General features: G+C 40.6%; 1 protein-coding gene across 8 annotated transcripts in view; it reads left to right on the top strand.

Annotated features, from left to right (window-relative positions):
* Positions 1-22015, top strand: part of PACSIN2 (protein kinase C and casein kinase substrate in neurons 2) — a 46968-nt gene that overhangs the window by 20255 nt on the left and 4698 nt on the right. For 4 of the 8 annotated variants that reach the window (XM_087969460.1, XM_087969455.1, XM_087969461.1 and 1 more), the window contains exons 2-9: positions 836-924; positions 3610-3715; positions 4927-5083; positions 9189-9424; positions 10907-11062; positions 12933-13108; positions 14963-15083; positions 18071-18192. In XM_087969460.1, coding sequence (XP_087825586.1) covers positions 3662-3715; positions 4927-5083; positions 9189-9424; positions 10907-11062; positions 12933-13108; positions 14963-15083; positions 18071-18192 — 1022 coding nt within the window. In that variant the 5' untranslated portion in view covers positions 836-924; positions 3610-3661. The remainder of the gene's footprint in view (positions 1-835; positions 925-3609; positions 3716-4926; positions 5084-9188; positions 9425-10906; positions 11063-12932; positions 13109-14962; positions 15084-18070; positions 18193-22015) is intronic. The other 4 variants (XM_087969458.1, XM_087969462.1, XM_087969459.1 and 1 more) reach the window with 1 other exon arrangement.

Here is a 22015-nt window from a genome sequence, read left to right as displayed (position 1 = left end):
TAAGTCATTTTTTTTAGTAAATTCAAACAGTCCCTAAAGGAACTGTTGTAAGTTGAGGTCTCCCTCTGCAAGATAACAGAGTTGGAAGGGATTTGGGGGATCTTCTAGTTCAATCTCCTGCCCATTTGTCTTGAATTGTATAATTCTATATGATTCCAGACAAACGGCTGTCCAATTTCTTCTTAAAAACCTCCAGTGATGAAGCATCCACAACTTCTGAAGTCAAGTTGTCCCATTGATTAATTGTTCTTGCTGTCAGGAAATTTCTCTTTAGTTTTAGGGTTGGATCTCTCTTGGATAAATTTCCATCCATTACTTCTTGTCTTCCCCTCAGTGCTTTGGAGAATAGATTGTCCTGCTTTTCTTTGTGAAAGCCTTTCAAATATGTGAAGAGTGCGATAATGTCATCCCTAATTCTTCTTCTGGTTAGAATAGACATACTCAGTTCCTGCAACCGTTCATCATATGTTTTAGCCTTCAGACCCCAAATCATCTTTTTGTTCTTCTCTGCACTCTTTCTAAAGCCTCAACATCTTTTTTATATCATGGTGATATAACTAGACACAGGATTTCATGGGTGTTTTTATAGCAGTACTATCACTTCACATGATCTTGATATTATTCCTCTGTTGATTCAGTCTAGGACTGCATTGGCTTTTTTGGCAGCTGCAGCACACTGCTGGCTCATACTTAAATGCTTGTCTGCTGGGACTCCCAGAACCCTCTTACAGTTACTACAGTTACTACTGTTGAGCCAAACATCCAGCCTAGTCTATATCTGTGCATTGGTTTTTTCTTGCCTTTTCTCACCAGTGAATTGCATTTTGTTGGATAGGGCCCAGTGTTCAAGTCCATCGAGATCCTTTGTCAAGAATTTCTAAAGTGTTGGCTATTTCCCCTAGCATGGTGTTGTCCACAAATTTGGTGAGTTGCCTTTTTCTATCTCTTCATCTAAACCAGGGATGTCCAACTCAATTTTATTGAGGGCCACATGACAGTTGTGTTTGACCTTGGGGGGGTGGGGGGGGGCATGGCCAGGGTGAGTGTGGCCAGCTCAACATCACTCGTATCAGGGGCACCTGTGGTGGCCCAAGTGCTCTTCTAGCGAAAACGGGCTCCCGAGCTCCGTTTCGACTGCAACAGACTCTTGCAACCCTCTACCAGCGAAAATGGAGCTTGGGAGAGCTGAACCGAGCCCTCCTGAGCTCCGTTTTTGCTAGCAGAAGCACTGCAGGCTAATCCAGGGCAGTCCTGTGGGCCACATCTAAGCACCCCGTGGGCCGGATCCACCCCTTGAGTTTGACACCCCTGATCTAAACTGAAGATGTTGGAAGAACACTGGGCCTAAGACAGAACTTTGGGTACCGCATTGCTAACTTTCCTCTGTGTAAATATAGTCCCATTGAGGACTACATGTTGAATGTGGTTTGTCAGCCAGTTGCGAATCCATCTGGTAGTGATAGCTGGTAGCTGTCTATCCCACATTTTGGGGGCTGTTTTTTTTTCCTTTTGTGTACAGTCAGATGCAAAGAATGAATTAAGCAGTTCTCCTTTCTCGCTTTCACCTCCTTATCATTTTCTCCCATTAGCAGACTCATTTTTTTCCCCTTGACGTGTTTCTTGATTTTTACACGTTGAAAGAAACTTTTTTAATTATTATTTTTGACATTTGTTGCAACTCTTAATTCTCTCCAGGCCTTAGCTTTCCTGACTTCATCTTTGCAGATTCGGGCTACCTGCTGGTATGCTGCCTCAGTTATGTGCCCCCTTTCCATTTTTTATACTTTTCTTTTTGTCTTTCAGTTTAACAAACATGTCTCTTTCAGGCCAATCTCTGGCACGTTGAACTGGGTATCTCCTATCTCAGTCTTCTGATCCCCCCCAGAACCCTCTGCACGAGGTAGATTTTGTTCCACATCTGGCCTCACTTTCATTCAGAACAATTCTCTGGATTGCCTGCTTCTCTCCTTTTGGAAGGAGAGAAGAGTATTCAGTGAACATCTTACTGTCCATTGCTCTTACTCGCTCTTCCTCAAGAGTCTTACAAAAGTATCACAGAGGTCATAAAGCACTTGTAGTTTCTACCTTTAATTCCCAATAAATATTTTAAGAAGAGGAAAACATTCAGTGAACATCTTATTGTACCTCGCTCTTCCTCAAGAGTCTTCTAAGCTGCTCTTAAAAGCAACAATGCCAATATTCATTTCATCCCAGGAGGCAGCATTGCCAGTCTCTTACAGATTTTATAGATTTTCAGCGGCTCGTGTTGCCTAAATCCATCTTAAATTTGCCAGCCAGCACATCCTCCCTATTAGGTTTCTCTTTCTTCCTCATCCCATGGTTCCCCCCTCTCCCTTTTTAAAAACTCTCTCTGCCAACTCAGCATCCCCACTTCCTTTCCCCCTTTTTTATTAATTTCTACCTAGTTCACTAGAACAAAGTGAGGGTGTTTGGCCTGCCTTTGTACCTCCTGAACAAATTCAGGAGAGGCACGGCACAATATACAAAACAAACAAAACCACAATATACAAAATCAATAGTTCTTTTGAGGCAAATGAAATAACAGGGATTGGTCAAGGGAAGAAATGTAGAATTGGCACTATTGTAGAAGAAATATAGTGCTAGAAAAGAGTGGTCTTGAAGCCCAAATAAATCCCAGTTATTTTAGTCATGTATTCCCCAAATACGCTTAGGTAATCAAAATTTTAAAAAATGCAATTCATGCCTATAGAGACTATTATATAGCTTAAAACAAGATTACCAAGGACAGTGTTTGTTATTGGACATAAATTAATAGTATGAAGATTGGAATGGGCAAGAAATTTCTGATGAATCTTAGCTATTGGGTGTTTAGATTCGATCAACAAAAGCTGTATTTCAAGGCAAAAATAAGTACAAAGAGTCAAAAGAGTGACTCTTAAGATTGTTTATATTGCAAGTTAAACTTGCAATTAAGATTAAGCTTTTCTTTTTATCCTGCTGAAGCTCTGGAGTGATTAGTCAGCTTTATGTTAAGTTAGAAGCTAAGTAGACATTTGTATGTGTCAGCAGATCTCAGAGTGCAATTTTATGTCATGGAAGAAACACGTACACATTGCGGCTGTTGATTCCTCTGCAGTTTTCTGAGACATAATTGTTGTTTCAATTAGTCTCTCTCATCATTTCTCAAGAATGAAACTGTTAGAATGGATTCTTGGGGCAGAATGTCACAGTTCATGTCCGCTGAAAAATATTCAGGAAAGCGCCAGTTATGCCCAGGCTTTGCCATAGCTGATGTCATTAAGAGAGATCAAAGGGGTTGCATCAGAAAAATTCAATTCCAGTTTTCTGACTAGCCAAATTTATGATAGCTGCTGTACTGTAAGATCTCATCAAGAGCTCTGCTATTCTGATGCAACATGACTTTGACATATGGTTTTTTTTTTTTCAGTTTTAACATTAAATGTATAGTTGCCCTTTAATATTTTATTGGTGTTAGCAGTCACCAGGATTTTATAAGGCCATGTTTGGCAGGATAAAAGAGAGATCAAATTGTATTTTTTTGTGTGTGTAAAGAAACGAGAGAAAATGTGTTTCTTATTAAACCATGTTTTTGTTTTTAATTTGCAGAATTTGAAGAACCAGGATTTACGGACACTGGATTGAGACAAGGTGGCTTGAGATGTCTGGCTCTTATGAGGATTCTGTTGAGGTTTTTAGTGGTAGCTTTTGGGAGGTAATTATAATTTTGTTTAAGCGTGTCTGAAAGAGAATGTTGATCGGCGGGTTGTGTAAAACATTGTGAGCTCAAAATGTTTGCAGCGTTCTGAACCTGAAACAGGAACACAGCTGTACTGTAAAACAAATTCAATGATTGGGGGAGTGTCTTTTCAGAAATGTGATAAAAAATTAATTGCTGCTACAGATAGTCCCTGATTTATGATCGATCATTTAATGATCAACTGAAATTACAATTACTTCAAAAAGAGTGCTTTACAACTGAGAGTGACTGGGTCAAAGTCACCCAGCCAGCTTTTCCTCACCGGCTTTCATGCCTAAGGCAGAATGAGTATAGGGGCGCAGTGGTTAGAGTGCAGTACTGCAGGCCACTTCTGCTGACTGCAGGCTGCCTGCAATTTGGCAGTTCAAATCCCACCGGGCTCAAGGTTGATTCTGTTCTCACCAAGGCTTCCTAGACCGTAATTATGCACACGCTTATTTTAAAAACAAGTCTAATTTTATTGCAACGCTGGAAATTGTTTCATTCCCAGCCGGAATTAATCTCAAACAGTCCCTCGAGATAAGCACCCACCTTTCTTTCCTGTGAAGTGCTGCCAATAACAGAAGTATCAAATGAACTAGGAAAAAAACCAATCGAAGTACAAAGAGCTTCAAGAATGAATCTGAACCAAACGAACAACTTTGCTTCCTGCAAAGGTTTCGTCATCTTTGCCTGTCCTGTACACCTTATGGGAGGGGCAATCACCTCCCAGCCTTATTCCCGAGTCGCCCTTTTTTCCCCAGCTGCTCTCGCCTTCTAGCAGCTCTGTGCACACGTGCACTGGGAACAGGCTCCCCTTGTTCTTCTGCCTCACTGCTGCCAGACTCCGAAGGCTCTGGAGTCAGCACCCCACTCCCAGATGGTCCTGGCCCCATCTCTGCATCGGACACAGGACCCTCGTCCGAGTCCTTGCCAGACTCCCGGTCTGATCCCCGTTCTTCCCCACTGTCTGATTCCTCTGCCATCTGCACAGGCTGCCGGTGAACCACAAGCGATTCATCCTTCCATCCTTCCGAGTTGGGTAAAATGGAAGTTCAATCATGTACGTTAAAAAGAAATGAAGACAATTTGATTCCAGCTGAAACGCGTTTGGTTGGTTTTCACCAAATTGGAAACTAGTTTTGACATTGCAAGATGCATTTGTAAACGTTTTATCCTTTTGATAGGTTGGAAATTACAAGCGGACAGTGAGGCGCATCGATGATGGATATAGACTTTGTGGTGATCTTATGAACTGTATTCATGAGCGTGCAAGAATAGAGAAGGGTTATGCTCAACAGTTAACCGAATGGGCAAAACGATGGAGACAACTTGTAGAAAAAGGTAAACATGATCATACTTGGGCATATCTTTTGGACCTCTTTTGACTACAGAAAATAGGTGTTCCAAGCACTGTTTTATCAAACTGGGAGGTATTTTAAATTTTAAGCAGTTTGTTTCTTCTTTGGAACTTTTCTAGAAAGATTGAAAGACCACAAGAACGCTTTCCGCTTAGATCAAAATGGCTAAATTTATGTTTTACAGGCAAAGAAATAAAGGGAGACTAGTATAGATCTGTTTCAAGCTATTTAGCTCTCATCAGCTAGCCATACCCTTCTGGGATTTGAACCCAGGCTACTTGCATATTAGGTAGATGTATTAACTTCTAAGCCACAGGCTTTCCCCACTTTGTCAGCTATAGCAGGGGAAAGGTTTTTTTGTCAGGGCAACTTGGTCTATCCAATTATGGGATGGAGCACACTGCTTCTGTGGAAGCAGTATGTTCCATCCCATAATCGGGTAGACCAAGTTACTCTGACAAAAAACAATCAAAATGGCTAGTTTCGAATTCAAACATTTTGCATACTTCTTGTGACAGTATTTAGCCAACCTTGTTTGGGCTTGGAAATTAACCAGTATAGGGTTAGTATATGAGTGGACATATCCATAGAACACAGGGCTGTAGATGTGTTGTTGATATTTGTCGGGTGTGAACAACTAGATCCAAATGGGAAGAGTTCAAGTAGCTACTTTATTGCTTATTTGTATTTTATAGGAATCTTTTCAGATTTACAATTTACACCTGGGCCAGACTAGATAAGGTTCAGCTGCATTCAAGGCAGGGAGTGGAGGGATCATCTGATATATAAAAAGAAATACTAGGATTTAAATTTGGCTCAGAAGTGGAAAACCCATCCCCAAAGAAGGTGCAGGCAAACCATTTTCATTTCCATTTCCAAAAAAAATATCATCCTGGATACATCAGTGACATTTGCAGGAGTCAAGCTTCAGGGAATACAGTTACAATTTTTATCAAATGACCTGGAAGCTGATTTGTACGAAGGCTTTTAAAAAAGTAAATAAAACAGAAAATTTTGCAAATGTTTGCTTAACCATTTTAATCCTTAATCCTACATGGATCCTTTTAGATCTTTGCACTCCATTTGTGGAGGTAATAAATGACAAAGAAATACAAATAACATCTTGATAATACTTCAGAGAAACCATCAGTGGAATATATATTTATGCCGAAAATCTGTTTTTTAAAAATTATTTTAAGAAATATAGTTTCATAACAGACTTTACATATTGTACAGCGTTTACTTTTGCATTGATTTCAGTTTGCTGTATTGAGCCAGGTATGTGCCTGGACAATTCTCATATTTGGGATTACACAGAAGGTATCTTGATTCAGTTCTTTTGGGTGAATATTTAGCAGTTCCTTTATTTAGGTGTTTTTTTTTTACTACTGTACCTTCTAACAAGATAGCTTACTTTTTTCAATTGGTCCCCTTTCACACTAATTTGTTAACAATACAGTTGTTCCTTTCCTGCCAATTTTCACCCAAGATTACATCATTGATTCTCCGAATAGCCTAGTTCTGCACTCTTATTATTTCCATTTCTATCACGTAGAACCATAGTGTTGGGAGGGACATTTGAGGTCTTTTAGTCCAACCCTTTGCTCAAGACAGGAGACCTTTGACAAATGGTTGTCCAATCTTTTATTGAAAACCTCCAGCTATGCAGCACCTACAATTTTGGGAGCCAAAATGTTCCACTGTTTAATAGTTCGTTCTCTCTCTCTCTCTCTCTCTCTCTCTCTCTCTCTCTCTCTCTCTCTCACACACACACACACACACACACACACACACACACAGAGTTAAGGGTGTAGAAGTTACAGGACATTGGAGGAAAGCGTTCATGTCATACTTGTAATGCAACTACACCGTAATGCAACTACAGATAACTGAACCAATCTCACTAGTATTTTAAACCTTAAGAGTGCTGATTTCAACAAATTAAGAGCAAGCCTAGAAAGGAATTCATGGATGGAAATCCTAAGAAGGGTGTCATTGGAGGAAAGCGTTCATGTCATACTTGTAATGCAACTACACCGTAATGCAACTACAGATAACTGAACCAATCTCGCTAGTATTTTAAACCTTAAGAGTGCTGATTTCAACAAATTAAGAGCAAGCCTAGAAAGGAATTCATGGATGGAAATCCTAAGAAGGAAAAACAGTTCAAGATTTGCAATAATGACAGATATCTGTAGCTCTGGTGTAGGATGAGGGTGAAGGTGCATCCTCCGAGTTTGTGGGTTGGTTTCCATATGTTTCATTACCAGGCTAGGTAACATCTTCAGCGGAGTTGAGGGGTGTCAGTGTCAGTGTTGTTCTGTTTATAAGGGCTTCAGGTGTGGGTATGTCAAGTGAGGGTGTTGTGATGGGTCAGCTGTGAGTCATCAGTGAGAGTCCTGTGATAGGTTACATTAGGTCAGGGTTGTTGGAAGGTGCTGTGGGGGGGGGGGGAGTTGCGTGGTATGGTTGAGGGTCAGTGCTGTCTCTGGATGGCTGTGCAGTTATTTGGATTCTGAGGAGTTCATAGACATGATGGAATTGCTTGCGGAGTGCCTGGCTTCGATGAACCCACAAGCATGGTGGGTGGTAGGGTGGCCAGTGATTTTTTGTGTTGCTCTAATCGAACTGGTGCTGTTTGGCGTCGATGTGGGTAGAGATAGGAGGATTTGAGATCATGGCGTTTGACCACCAGCTGGTGTTTTATTTATTGATTTGATTTGATTTGTCAATCTCTTACAAGATCATAGGTATAAATATAAACATGAGTAAGAATACAGGAAATAGGTACAAATAAATGGGACAATAGGACAGGGACAGTAGGCACGATTGTGCACTTATGCACGCCCCTTACAGACCTCTTAGGAATGGGGTGAGGTCAATAGTGGATAGTTTAAGGTTAAAGGAATGGTGGGGTTAGAGGATGTAACAACAGAGTCAGGTAGTGCATTCCAGGCATTGACCACTCTGTTGCTGAAGTTGTACTTTCTGCAATCCAGTTTGAAGTGGTTTACATTGAGTTTGTGTCTGTTGTGTGCTCTTGTATTGTTGTGGTTGGAGCTGAAGTAGTCATTGACTGGTAGGACATTGCAGCAGATAATTTTGTGTGCTACGCTTAAATCTAACCATAGGCGGCGTAGTTCAAGGTTGTCCAAGCCCAACATCTGGTGATATAGGGACCCTGGTTTTTAATTGATGTGATGTTTGTCCCAGGTAGAATTGGTTACAATGGTGACAGTCGATTTTGTAGATTACCGTACATTGTTTCTTTCCTCCTTCTGTATCTTGTCTTTGGTTGTGGATAATCCTTGGTAGTGTGGCTGACTCTAGAGCTTTGCTTCTAATTCATTACTTGTTCAACAAATCATAGTTAACGTGTTCTGTGAACTGAACTACTCTTTGGTGTTTGGCCACCTTCTGTCTCTGTGAGACAGAGTCACCCTGAGCATATTGAGACTTCCATATTTTGCTGCCTGATCTAGCTCAGAATTTTATGATAAGCATAGTACTCTTGTCATCATCCCAGTACATTAAGAAGAATACTATAGTCTTCTGAATCCTGCATATGGTCATAATCTTTCTGGGCTCACCAATCAAGGCAAACAAAGCAAGTTGCATATGGAAGCCAGAAGGAAATGGATTCAGATACAGTTTCATCTAAGACGTGGTCTCCAACCTTGGCAACTTTAAGAATTGTGGACTTTAACTCCCAGAATTCCAGTGAAGCTGGCTGAGGAATTCTGGGAGCTAAAGTCCACAAGTCTTAAAGTTGCCAAGGTTGGAGAGCCCTGATCTAAGATACCTAAAATTGCAACTTCACTTTGAGGGCAGGATATTTACAATTGGTCATAGTCATTATATAATCTTTGTATAGTCATTATATAATCATTATATAATTTTGTACATTGTGCCACTATCTCTCCACACTTTCTCTGCCAAAAAGAACAAAACCCTTCGTCATTTGGCCATTCCCTTTCCTGTTCAGCTTAAGGTAATTTGGGGACAGTAAGAAAAGTAACATGTTTTTCTAACGTGTGTGTATATGCAAGTGCATTTAGCAGATATATCATTTTTTCCATTGCATGCAGGACCACAGTATGGGACCGTTGAAAGGGCTTGGCATGCATTTATGTCTGAAGCGGAAAAAGTAAGCGAATTACACCTAGAAGTAAAAAGCGCTCTAATGAATGAGGATTTCGAGAAGATAAAGAACTGGCAGAAGGACTCCTTTCACAAGCAAATGATAGGTGGATTTAAGGAGACCAAGGAAGCGGAAGACGGTTTTAGAAAGGCTCAAAAACCATGGGCTAAAAAACTAAAAGAGGTGAGTAGTCTAAACTCTCTTTCCCAGTCATCTTAATCAAAACAATCCCTGTTTTTCTGCTTTTGGGCTGCCTGGGTTGTCTCCAAGTATGGTTTGTTTGTTTTCCACTCAAACAAGTGGGGCTGAACTGATTCCAGTGTAGAAGCTGTTGGTCTGGGAAGAATCTATTTATTAAAGAAATAACTAAACATCTTCCTCAAAAAAAACACAACCCAGTCCAGTTGCCTTTTGAAGAAAAACAAAACGCACCTTTGAGACCTGGATGACTGAGAATCTCCATAGACAAGATAAGGCAGTGATGGCTAACCTTTTCAGCTTGATGTGTCGAAAATCGGGAAAAAGTGTAGCCTTCCTCGGGTCGTGTGTCACTTCAAGAAATATCAATAATTTGGTTTATGACGGACTGGACTGGGGTGATCACACAGGGCTGTGAAACTCGTCTCCCTGGTCTCAGGGCTGCAGGTGCAGGATGTGGGGATCGGAAGGCCACCTTACAGGGCTGTGAACCTCATGGATCTCCTTTCCTCCTGTAGCGTTCCTGAGGTAATGAAACTGACAAACCTCAGTTTATGGCGGTTAAAACTGGTTCTCTGCTGCAAAGATCTCACGGCAGCGGTGACACCACGCCTCCACGCAACAAGCAGGGAGCAGGGATTGGAGCAGAGCACAGGCAGCCTCTAAATGTGCAGGTTTTCCCCACACGCAACAGGCGTGTCAGTCAAAGTGCCTCGGCATGTCACGAGTGACACGCGTGTCATAGGTTAGCCATCACTGAGATAAGGCATCATACCATAAAACGTGCTAATAAAATCAGGATTAATAAACCAAGGAAGCTGTGAATGTTAATATAAAGTCAGTAACACTACTTATTCTATAGAAAGTTTTCCTCTGCAGCAGGGGTGTCAAACTCAATTTTATTCAGGGCCACGAGGGGGAGCGTGGCCAGCTCAATGTAACTGGCTCCATTTTCATTGGCAGAGGGCTACAGGAGGCCATCGTGGCTGAAAATGGAGCCCGGGAGGGCCACGCGGAGTGCCTCCTCAGACTCCATTTTTGCTGGCAGAGGCACTGCGGGCCGGCCTTCACTGTTTCCAGGTTAGCCACGCAGGCCAGATCTAAGCACTCCGTGGGCTGGATGCAGCTCACAGGTCTTCAATTTGACACCCTTGCTCTACAGAGTCTTCTTTAAGACGTTAGTATAGCAATCAGGGGTGGGAGGATCTTGCACAGGTTGCATGAAAAGCATTGCTTCCATGTGAGAAGAGGTGATTTGAGGTTCTGGCAGAGGTTCTGTTACTTCTAAATTTCCTTATAAGCATCATTTTCTCAAGGTTGTGACTTTATGATCAACAAGTTCTAAAACACTGTAATCATTTCCAAGATACGTTTCCTCTAATTGTAACAGTATTTACCTTGAAACTTGCTATGGGTGGTGGTAGTGGTGGTGTGGTTTTTACATATGTTAAAACGCCTCTTCCATAGGTGGAAGCTTCCAAGAAAGCACATCATACAGCATGCAAAGAAGAAAAAATTGCCATATCCAGAGAGGCTAATAGCAAAGCAGACCCAGCGCTGAATCCAGAACAACTAAAGAAATTGCAGGATAAAATTGATAAAAGTAAACAGGATGTGCTTAAGGTAAATGGTATGAATTCTTGAAAGCATCACAATCTTTGTTTCTAATGAAAACTGTATGTTACTTCTGTCATGCTGAATTTGTAAGCCTTTGATAGTAAATGTGCCTAACCTTTGATTCATAAATAAAGATGAATGAATCCCAGGGAAAGCTAAAAGGACCGTATTTCACTTATCTTAACGCTGTTGCATGCATGTTCAGTTATTGTACACTTGATGGGTGTTTGCACAGACATGTGAGAAGAGAGAGAGAGAGAATAGATGACTTAACCTGAACAGTATAAAGCAGTTAATTGTTGCAAACAGACTGAAAACTTGTTACAACTTGAAGATGCAGTGAAATGTTATATACAGGTAGTCCTCAACTTAGGACCACAATTCAGCCCAAAATTTTTGTCACTAAGGGAAACATTTATTGAGTGAATTTTGCCCTAATTACAACTTTTCTTGCCACAGTTGTTAAGTGAATCACTGCAGTTCAACAAGATCAAAAGCCAATGTCAGTCTATCTTCTAGTTTAGTTAGAGCACTGTTTAACTTACAGATAGTCCTCAGTTAATGAGCGACCATTCAAAGTTATGACAGCCCTGAACAAGCATTGCTGAACAAGGGGTACTTAAAACCTTGTTCTGGTGATCCCAACACCACCACCACCGGTCATGTGATTGTGATACAGCTACTTGGCAATGGACATCCCAGGCCGTATGAAAATCAATTGCAACTTCCCTGGTAGAGTCACACAAGCAGGCAGCCGGCAGTCAGCAGAAGAAGCCTGCAATACTGCTGACTGCCGGCTGCCTGCAATTTGGCAATTCAAATCTCACCAGGCTCAAGGTTGACTCAGCCTTCCATCTTTCCGAGGTCGGTAAAATGAGGACCCAAATTGTTGGGGGCAATAAGCTGACTCTGTCACCCGCTTAGAGACGGCTGAGGAGAGCAAGGACTCAGATGAGGGGCCAGGACCATTAGGGAGTGGATTGCTGCCTTCAGATATTGTGGGGGCTGGCAGCAGTGATGAGGAGGTTCCCGAGGAGCCTGTGCCAAGTGCGCGTGAGCACAGGGCTGCTCGCAGGAAAGAGTAGCTGCAGCAGCACGGGCGACTCAGGAGTAAGGCTGCAAGGTAATGGCCCCTTCTTCAAGAAGATAAAAGCCAGCTGGGAATCGGATGTTCTTTGCAGGAAGCAAAAACATTTTGAAACTCGAGCCTTGTGGACATTGCAGTATCTTAGTTGGTATTTGAAGATTCTTGTGTTGTAAAATATTTCTATGTAACGTTATCTGTTATTCTTGGCAGCCTGGCACAGTTTTGGCGAGGCTCGTGCTTATCAAAGTTAATTAGTTTGCAGCAGCCTTTTAACCGGGGATTCATAAGAATCTTTAAAATCATTCGTAAATCATTAAAATCATGAAATTAGTAAATCATTAAAATCATGAAATTAGTAAATCATTAAAATCATGAAATTAGTAAATCATTAAAATCATGAAATTAGTAAATCATTAAAATCATTTCTGTTTCTTTTGGTTCGTGTTGATTTTATTGGACAAGGGTTTGGGTCGGAACAGGTACAACACTTAATAATAGTCATAGGGCACAATAAGCAATCAAATCGTACTAGGAAACAGTCAGTAAAAATCATTAGGATACAAGCGACAAGGTTACAGTCATACAGTCATAAGTGGGAGGAGATGAGTGGATAGGAAGGATGGGAGAAGTAATAGTAATAGGAATACAGACTTAGTAAATAGTTGGACAGTGTTGAGGAAATTATTTGTTTAGCAGAGTGATGAATAACGAAAATATCATTGTCAAATTATATAGCCATTGGAAAATTATATATCCATATTGACAACTTGATACCCTTAACTTTTAAAGACCAAAGAAAAGTATGAAAAGTCTCTTAAGGAGCTGGACAGTACTACCCCTCAGTATATGGAAAACATGGAGCAGGTTTTTGAACAGTGCCAACAGTTTGAGGAAAAACGTCTGCGTTTCTTCCGAGAAGTGTTGCTCGAAGTTCAGAAACATCTTGACTTGTCTACCGTTTCAAGGTAAGAATTAAAGTGCAGGGTGCTGCACGATAGAAGTAGCATTCTTTTTTGACAAAAATGGTTTTGAAGCACCAGTTTCCCCCCACCCTCCCAAATGCAGCTGAACATTAACCGTACTTGTCAAGAATACACTGTACATTTGGTACCTGCTGTGCTTCTGGCCAGCTCTTTGTTTTTAAAGCCCTAAACTGCAGTTTTGCTGGATCACCTACGCTGCTCTATCAAACTGCCTGGCTTCTAAAATGAGATCAGGGGCCCTATTTAGGCACCCATTGAGAAAATCCATGTGATGGCCACCTACACAGAATGTCCTTCCCCAGAATGTGCCTTTGGTAAAAAAAAAACTGCCCGCTGACTTTATTTTGATGGGCCATGAAAACTTAAAAGAGAATTTTAAACGTGCCTAGTTCTAGAGCTACTATATATTAGTATTAGAGTATTTGCACTGTACTGCTTACCATTTTACTTTGTAAGCATATTAAAGTCAATATAAACATACTTTAAAAACTACATTGCTGTACTTAACTTTATAAGAAAATACTTATAAGGCCAAGCAATCAGCAGCCAGTTCTAAGCTTTAACAAATCACATACACACACACATTTGTGTGTGTGTGTGTGTGTATACATATACATATACATATACATACACACACACACACACACACACACACACATATATATATATATATATATATATATATATATATATATATATATATATATATATATATATATATATATAATTTGTTTTTGTAGATTTTCACGGGTACAGGTATGCAGGTCTTGGCGTGTTCGGGTCTTTTCCCATGTAATATTATCTTGCCAAGATACTCTCAATCTTACATGGGAAAAGACCCAAACACGCCAAGACCTGCATATAGATATATACAGGTCTTGGCGTGTTCGGGTCTTTTGCCATGTAAGATTGAGAGTATCTTGGTGACGTTTCGACGAGGTCCCACACGCCATCTGTATGTATGTATGTATGTAAAATTATCAATGCATAATGATTAGAACTGTCATCTGTTCTAAAGAAATAATGGCTTAAGTTTGCTAATTTATGGTAATTTTCCTCAAGAGGTGAAAAATTAAAAAATATGCAAAAGAAAAACTGAAAAGGCTTTTCCTTGGTCTCAGTAACAAGAATCTGGAAATGATCAAGTACTCTAACTTTCAATTAGGAGAGAGCAAAACTCAAATCATATAAAGATGGATTACTCCAGCACATCACAAAATGGAATCCTTTACATTCATACATTGTAAGGCATATATAACATCAGATATCCGTTAGCAATGCATAGACAATTGAGTTTTGACAATCAGGGCTAGTGTATTCTATATATCTAATTTCTGTGAATGTCATTGTGAGGTCTGCTTTAAAGAAGTTCTGTTTAGCTTTCTATTTAGAATATGAAAGATCAATTGAGGTTACGAAATAACCGAAAGACAAGAGCTGAAAAAAAGGCTGTTGAACCAGATTCCCTCGGGTGCCCCTCTTGTCAGTGATTGTATAACTTTGCATAATCATATTGTTGATACTTATGAATGACCTGTGTACTTTGGTGAACTTTAAAATTGTAAATTTGCTACACAAATTGAACCAGTAATGTACTTTTTTCTGATGCTTCCAACAACATTTTAATTAGATGTATTTTATTTTTGGCTTGGCATGTTTGTTCAATTCCCTCCCCCCCAATAAATGGAAGATATTTGGTATTAGAAAAAAATAGGGAGATTTCCTTATTCGTAGATATTCATATGAACTTTGTAAAATGATCCTTAGGCAAACTAAAGATTGCCTTCATTCTTCCAACTGGATCTGTAACGATTTGTAAAAATGCTCTTCTTGCAGCTATACAAATATTTATCGTGACATGGAGCAGAGCATCAAAACAGCGGATGCTGTTGAAGATCTAAGGTGGTTCAGAGCTAATCATGGACCTGGCATGTCTATGAACTGGCCCCAGTTTGAGGTAAATGCTTTACTTGGCCTGTGGTCCTTCTTGCAGTTGCTTGAAGCTTCTTTTGTAAAACCTATAAGAGAAGACATGCCTTCTTTTGGTTCTTAGAAGAATAGCATAGGTGTGCCTAACTGAAGGGAGAATATCCCAAAGGTGCTTTTTCAAGAGGCTACTGGATTTTCTGGTTTTTCTTCGAAGACGTTTCGCTTCTCATCCAAAGAAGCTTCTTCAGCTCTGACTGGATGGTGGGGAATGGAAGGATTTCTACTCTTTGCAAATAAATCCTTCCATTCCCCACCACCCAGCTGGAACTGAAGAAGCTTCTTGGACTTCTTCAAAGAAAAAACCACAAAGTCCAGTTGCATCTTGAAAAAAAAAAAGCACCATTGGGACAACCATGATCTGGATGACTGAGAATCTTCATAGGCATGGAGACATACATATTCTTCTCCAGGACCACAAATCCAGGAAGCAAAATAGGCTTTTAATTAAAGCTTTGATAAATGTAATTTGATTGAACTTGAAAATATAAGCAGGATTGGTCCTGGTCAATTTTAGGATGGGAGACTTTTATGAAACTTCATGGTATAGGTTTGGAAATAAAAAAAATATCACAGCAGGTGGCAGCGGAGACAGAGTCATAGAATTGGAGAAGATCATCACTGTGAGCAATGCAATCACATGGTGTTGCATTTTATGACAGCGTTGCTTAGTGACAGTGATTCCAGTTCCTATTGGCATCATAAGCAGAGGACTACATACCTATAGTAGATACAATGTATAGTAACGTGTGCCCAGATTCGTTTTGGAATTGAGTGGCCTCAACAAATCTAAAATACCTAAATGCATAAAACAAAATTTAGCCTTGAAGTTCCCAGGATTCAAAATTGATATGAATGATACTTTACATGTATTATTTTATATACTATAAGCACAAGTTTATTTTGGAGAGCAGAAAGAATCACCCAGGGTATACAGAACAAGATATTTGTGTATTTTTAACGGTTTGTTTGTCTAATGCTGGTTTTGGGGGCGAGAAGGTTGTCTTAACCTGGAGCATTTTGACAGGTAAATATAGTATTTTTCCTAGTGTAATCTGTTTGGTGGCATCAATAAAATTAGTCTACAGTCTTAAATTATGTGGACGTTACAGCAAATCTATGAAATGATCTAGAATTTGATTGAGGAAATACACTTGAGCAGAGGATATTGGTAAAATAATATGCAAAAGAAATTGAGTATCGTGTTAATTGTTGATTAATGATAAAATCAAGCATATTTTTAATTCTAATTAGTAGGCATAGGATACATTGTAAATAAATAATTGTGTTTTGTGTGCCATCTAATTGTGAAGTATTAATATACTGTTGTATTTGTTACAAGTGGGATGACATAGCTTTTAATCTCACCTGTTGTACTTTGCATTTTGCCATTTATTTCAAATGTCATAAACAGCAAGCTTTTGTAAAAACAAACAAAAGTTTTAAAATGACTTACAATAAAATATCATTTTTTTCTAACAATCATTTTATTTGCTTTTCATGCAACAAGGATGAAGTAAGTGTTAACTTTATGTAGAACAATATTTTAATTTTATTATTTAAATTTCATAAATCATCATCAAAACCCATTGCATCACATTCAATTTTAGGCCCTTTTTTTCAACTTCCTTCTGTTATGGTATATTTCATATACAGTTACTTATTTAAGTTTAGATGCAGGCTTTCAAAATCATAAGATTGGCTTATGATTAAGACATTAAAGACCAAAACCAGCCATCTACCCCCAAAGGAAACAGATGGGAACTAACTCTTCTGCCAGTATCGTTTGAAACAGCTCTTTGAAGAAGAAGCTGTGGTACAGGCATGTCAGGTCAAAGGATGTGTAGATAAACATTTTATATGCCTAATCTTAAATTATACGAAATGCCAGAGTTATACAGCAAATTATACGAAATGCCAGTTTCATTTTAAAACTTGAGTCCTTGGTTCTGCTTATATAATTCAGTGCATACCAGGTGTGTTAAGGGAATACTCTTCCTTTCATGTTTTGTATGAGAAAATTTGAAGTACAGGATGGGGGTTAAGGTAATATGAAAGAAATGTAGAAAAACATTGGGGCAAAATAGTGCGTTCATTTGTTATTCTAAACCAGAGGTGTCAAACTGTATTTCTTTGAGGGCCAGATCAGCATTGTAGTTCCTCTCCGTGGGCCGGCCAGTGGGGGGGAGATGGGCCGACCGGCTTCCTGCAGCACTTTTCTGGCCAAAACAGGGTGCAGGGGACCATGTGCGACCACTCCATGCCCCATTTTTGGCCTGGATGCCCTTCTACAGCACTCTGCCGGCCAAAGCTGGGCACAGCATGGGTGAGCCCCCCCCCATTTTTTCTGGCAAAATGCTACAGGAGGCCATCCAGGCTGACAACGGGGCACGGGGGGGGGCATGTGTGACCCCCTGCCCCATTTTGGCTGCCAGAGGTACCGTGGGCCAGATTTAAGCACCCCGTGGCTCAGATCTGGCCTGCGGGCCTTGAGTTTGACATCCCTGTTCTAAGCCATCAAAAGGATCCTTAATATAATGTGTCTCAATTGACAAACCATGAATTTCAGTAGGCTAGAAATTTGGAAACTGAAAATAGGCACAATTCAGATGAGTACTTAAATTGAACTACTGCTTAAAGAGGCAAAATATGTTACCTCTTTCATTGGTGATCATCCTAGCAAACAGGATCTTTCCTACAGGGTGGATGTAATTTTGACCCAAGCAAAATATTTCAAACTCATTTTGTTGCGTTGTAATGTTAATAAGTTACTTCTCTTTAGGACCTCTCGCAATAGAGGACATTCATCTTTAATTAAAAGCAGGACTGGAATTAAGAAGGGATTTTATCCTAGCTTTGTAGATCTTATTGTATTTAGATATAACACTTCCAAGCCAAGGTGGCTGATGTTTTCTGGTTGCCAATTTCTTCAAACATATTTGTGGTTCTTTGTAATAGGACTGGTCAGCTGATTTGAACCGTTCTCTAAGTAGAAGGGAGAAAAAAAAGGCAACAGATGGTGTGACTTTGACCAATATTAACCAAACAGGAGATCAGCAATCGCCGCAAAAAAATAGCAGGTAAATGATATTTTTAAAAAAATTTTTTACTCAAGCTTCAAATTGGGGTGTGCAAATATTTGGAATATTTCAGAAATAGATCAGTTGGAAGAATTTGGGCTTTAAGTTCCACTATCTCAAGGAAAAATGAGAAATAATCTTAAGATTACATGGACATCCTTGTGTTAAACTTGGTGGCGATAGTGCAAGTATGATTTGTAGCCAAGAATGCACAAAAGAGACAGCAGCTATAATGGGGTCCAACTCTAACAAAGGAAAATGGTTTGTATACTCTGCCAAATGAGTGGTGGATGAACAGTTGTGCACTATATCTTGCCAAACAGAGCTTTGTAGCCCCCGATTCAACTTTTTTTTTTGGAATGCTTGAGTTCTTCTACATTAATTATTATTTGTTCTAATATTATGTCCATCTGTGCAAAATGATAAGACTTCTGTAGGGGAAATTCAGGGGCCATCATTCTCATGTGCCACTGTATGCCCAAGCAAAATAAATAAATACGTAAATGGAAGAGCGTGTAAAGTCTCTTTACTGTAAAGCCAGTTTGGGAATTCCCAATTTAATTCCCAATGTAAACACTTTTAAAATTACAATTGTGGTTAGGAGCGGGGTTAACAGCAGAGTTACCAGAGTAACATAGTAACTCTGAGAAAAAAAATTAAAAAAAAACCAAAAAAAAAAAAAAAAAAACCCCCCCCCCCAAAAAATTGCACATGTCTTGCCACAGTTAAGTGAATCGCTGCCGTTGATAAGTTAGTAACTTGGTTGTTCAGTGAATCCGGCTTCCCAAAGGACCCCTTTGCTTGTCAGCAGGTTGTAAAACGTGATCGTATGACTCCCTCTATGACACTGCAACCGTCATAAATAGGAACCAGTTGCCAAGCATCTGAGTTTCGGCTGCATGGTCACGAGGATGCTGCAAATGTTGTAACTATGAAAAACTATCATAAGTCCCATTTTTCAGTGCCATTGCAACTTTGAATAGTCCTGAAACAAACTGTTGTACTACAGTACTACACTAGTTTTTCTTTCCCTGAAGAAAGCTTAGTGTATAGAAAGCTAAGCTGCCAAGAAAGACCTTTGCAAGAATTCTTTCCGAGCTCCTAACACGCTCTTGCTCTCTCGCCCCGCTCTCCCTCCCTCCCTTCCTCTCCCCCCCTCCCTCCCTCCCCCTCTCTCCCTCCCTCCCTCTCCCTCCCCTCCCCTCCCTCCCTCTCCCTCTCCCCCTCTCCCTCTCCCTCCCTCCCTTCCTCTCTCTCTCCCCTCTCTCCCCTCTCTCCTCCCTCCCTCCTCTCTCCCTCTCTCCCCTTTCTCCTCCCTTTCTCCCTCCCTCCCTCTCCCTCTCCCTCCCTTTCTCTCCCTCCCTCCCTTCCTCTCCCTCTCCCTCCCTTTCTCTCCCTCCCTCTCCCCCTTTCTCCCTCCCTCCCTCCCTCTCTCCCTCCCTCCCTCCCCTCCCTCCTTTCTCCCTCCCTCTCTCCCCCTCTCCTCCCCTCCTCCCCTCCCCCCTCTCCCCTCTCCTCCCTTTCTCCCTCCCTCCCTCCCCTCCCTCCCCCCTCTCTCCCCCCTCCTCTCTCCCTCCCTCCCTCTCCCTCCCCTCCCCTCTCTTCCCCTCTTCCTCCCTCCCCCTCTCTTTCCTCTCCCCTCTCTCTCTTCTCCTCTCTCCTTTCCCTCCCTCCCTCCCTCCCCTCTCTCTCTCCCTCTTCTTTTTCAATATGTTTTTGGTTTCCTTTCATTAACATTTCATAAATAAGGAATAGATCTACTTTCAATTACAGTAGGACTTCTGGTCATGAACGCGTTTGACCACGACCAATTTGGGTTCCGACCAAAAAACTTCACAACATTTTTGAATCTGGCCATGAACGCACACTCGGGTGGCGATCAAACACGACCCCTGACCCAGAAATTCCTGAAGACGAAACATTAGAAGACGAAGAAATTGCCAAAGTTATGGAACGAATTATGGTTCGTTCTAATGTTCTGCAGAGGTTCCACTGTATCTAGCTTCATGAATTCGAAAGGACTATTAGTCAGTGCATACATATATTAATAAATAGAACTGAGGGTTTAATGCAGGTAGTCCTTGACTTACAACAATTCGTTTAGTGACCATTCAAAGTTACAATGGCATGAGAAAAAGTGACTTATGACCGTTTTCCACACCAAGGACCTTTGCAGCTTCTCTATGGACTCTCCATGTGATCAAAATTCAGATGCTTGGCATCTGGTTCATATTTATTACGGTTGCAGTGTCCCGGGGTCATGTGATTAGCGAAGGGGAAGTGGTTGTCTGGGGAAGCCACATTCACTTAACAACCATGTTACTAACTTACCAACTGCAATGATTCACTGAACAACGGTGGCAAAAAAAGGTCATAGAACGGGGCAAAACTCAACAAATGTCTCACTTAACAATGGAAACGTTGGGCTCAATTGTGGTCGTAAGTTGAGGACTACCTGTACTGCATTAATATTAAGGAACAATTGCCATCTCTTGTGCTTGGGAATGGGTCCTAAATCGCTTTTCTGTGAGGGACTGCCCTGCAGTCATAAGTGCAACCACGTATTTCTGATATTATTCCAGATATTGCCAATATAGAGACGTTGTGTCAGGAATATCTCACTTAAAATGTTAGGGTTTAGGGGGCTGGCTAAGCATAATTTACCAATATCTCTGGGGAATAACTTGTTTCTACTTAATGTGTAGCTCAATAAAGTTTATGTGCTTGCTTAACTTTCATAACAATGTGTTTCTGATATAAATGCCTTGTACAATGTAAAACCTCAAAGTTTTGTTAATGCTCACAAATGACTTGTGGTTTTGTGCTGTCCTTTAGTACATCAGCATATATTCAAGTATATTGAAAAATATCCCGGTATATGAACAACGTATTTAACAAGCAGTGTTTCTTTCATATAAAAGTCTCATTTAAACGTGGTTTCTTCAATTTCATTTTATTCCTTTATGATAAGAAGCAAAGGTTGGAAGCTCGTTAAAGAGAGATCCTACCTGCAACTAAGGAGAAATTTCCTGACAGTAATTAACCAATGGCATAGCTTGCCTCCTGGAGTCATGGCTGCTCCATCGCTGGAGGTTTTCAAGAAAAGATTGGACAACTATTTGTCCAGAATGGTATAAGGCAGCATAGCTGACTGGAGAATTCTGGGAGTTGAAGTCCACAAGTCTTAAAGTTGCCAAGTTTGGAGACCTCTGGTATGAGGTCTCTTACCTTAGGCCAGGGGTAGGGAAACTTGGCTCTTTTATCACTTATGGACTTCAACTCCCAGAATTCCTGAGTGAGCCATAAAAGGTTCCCCATCCCTGGCCTACTGGTTTTTCAGTTGTGGGGAGTTGTGGGGAAATCAATTTTTGACTTGAATGGGACTGTTTAATATACAAATGTAGGACATATTCTTTATGGCAACTTTTAAGACTTGTGAACTTCAACTCCCAAAATTCCTCAGCCAGTTTCGCTGGAAGTCTGGGAGTTGAAGTCCACAAGTCTTAAAAGAAAGTTACCACCTGTCTTAAGCAGGAGACCCCTGTTGTAGTCTGTTCTGCTTAAGACAGGGGTAGGGAAGTTGGACACTAGAAGACCTCCAAGGTTCCTTCCAGTCTTATGATTCTAATTGTATTATGATAGGCATTGAACTACCAAATGCTTTTCTCTCTTAACTTCATGCTTCCTTGGAGATACACTGCCGCTTTCCTCAGGAGTTAAGACGGGTTAAATCACTTTGCAAAATGAGCCCTGCATCATGAGGCCACTGAAATGCTTTCAAATACTTGTTTTCAAAAGATCCAAAAGATATTATCATAGTGCT

The sequence above is a fragment of the Notechis scutatus genome, chromosome 6 (assembly GCF_049901735.1).
Source record: "Notechis scutatus isolate UNSWTSFEM ecotype Mainland chromosome 6, rNotScu1.2, whole genome shotgun sequence".
NCBI lineage: Eukaryota > Metazoa > Chordata > Lepidosauria > Squamata > Elapidae > Notechis > Notechis scutatus.
This window is presented reverse-complemented; position numbering and strand designations above follow the sequence as displayed.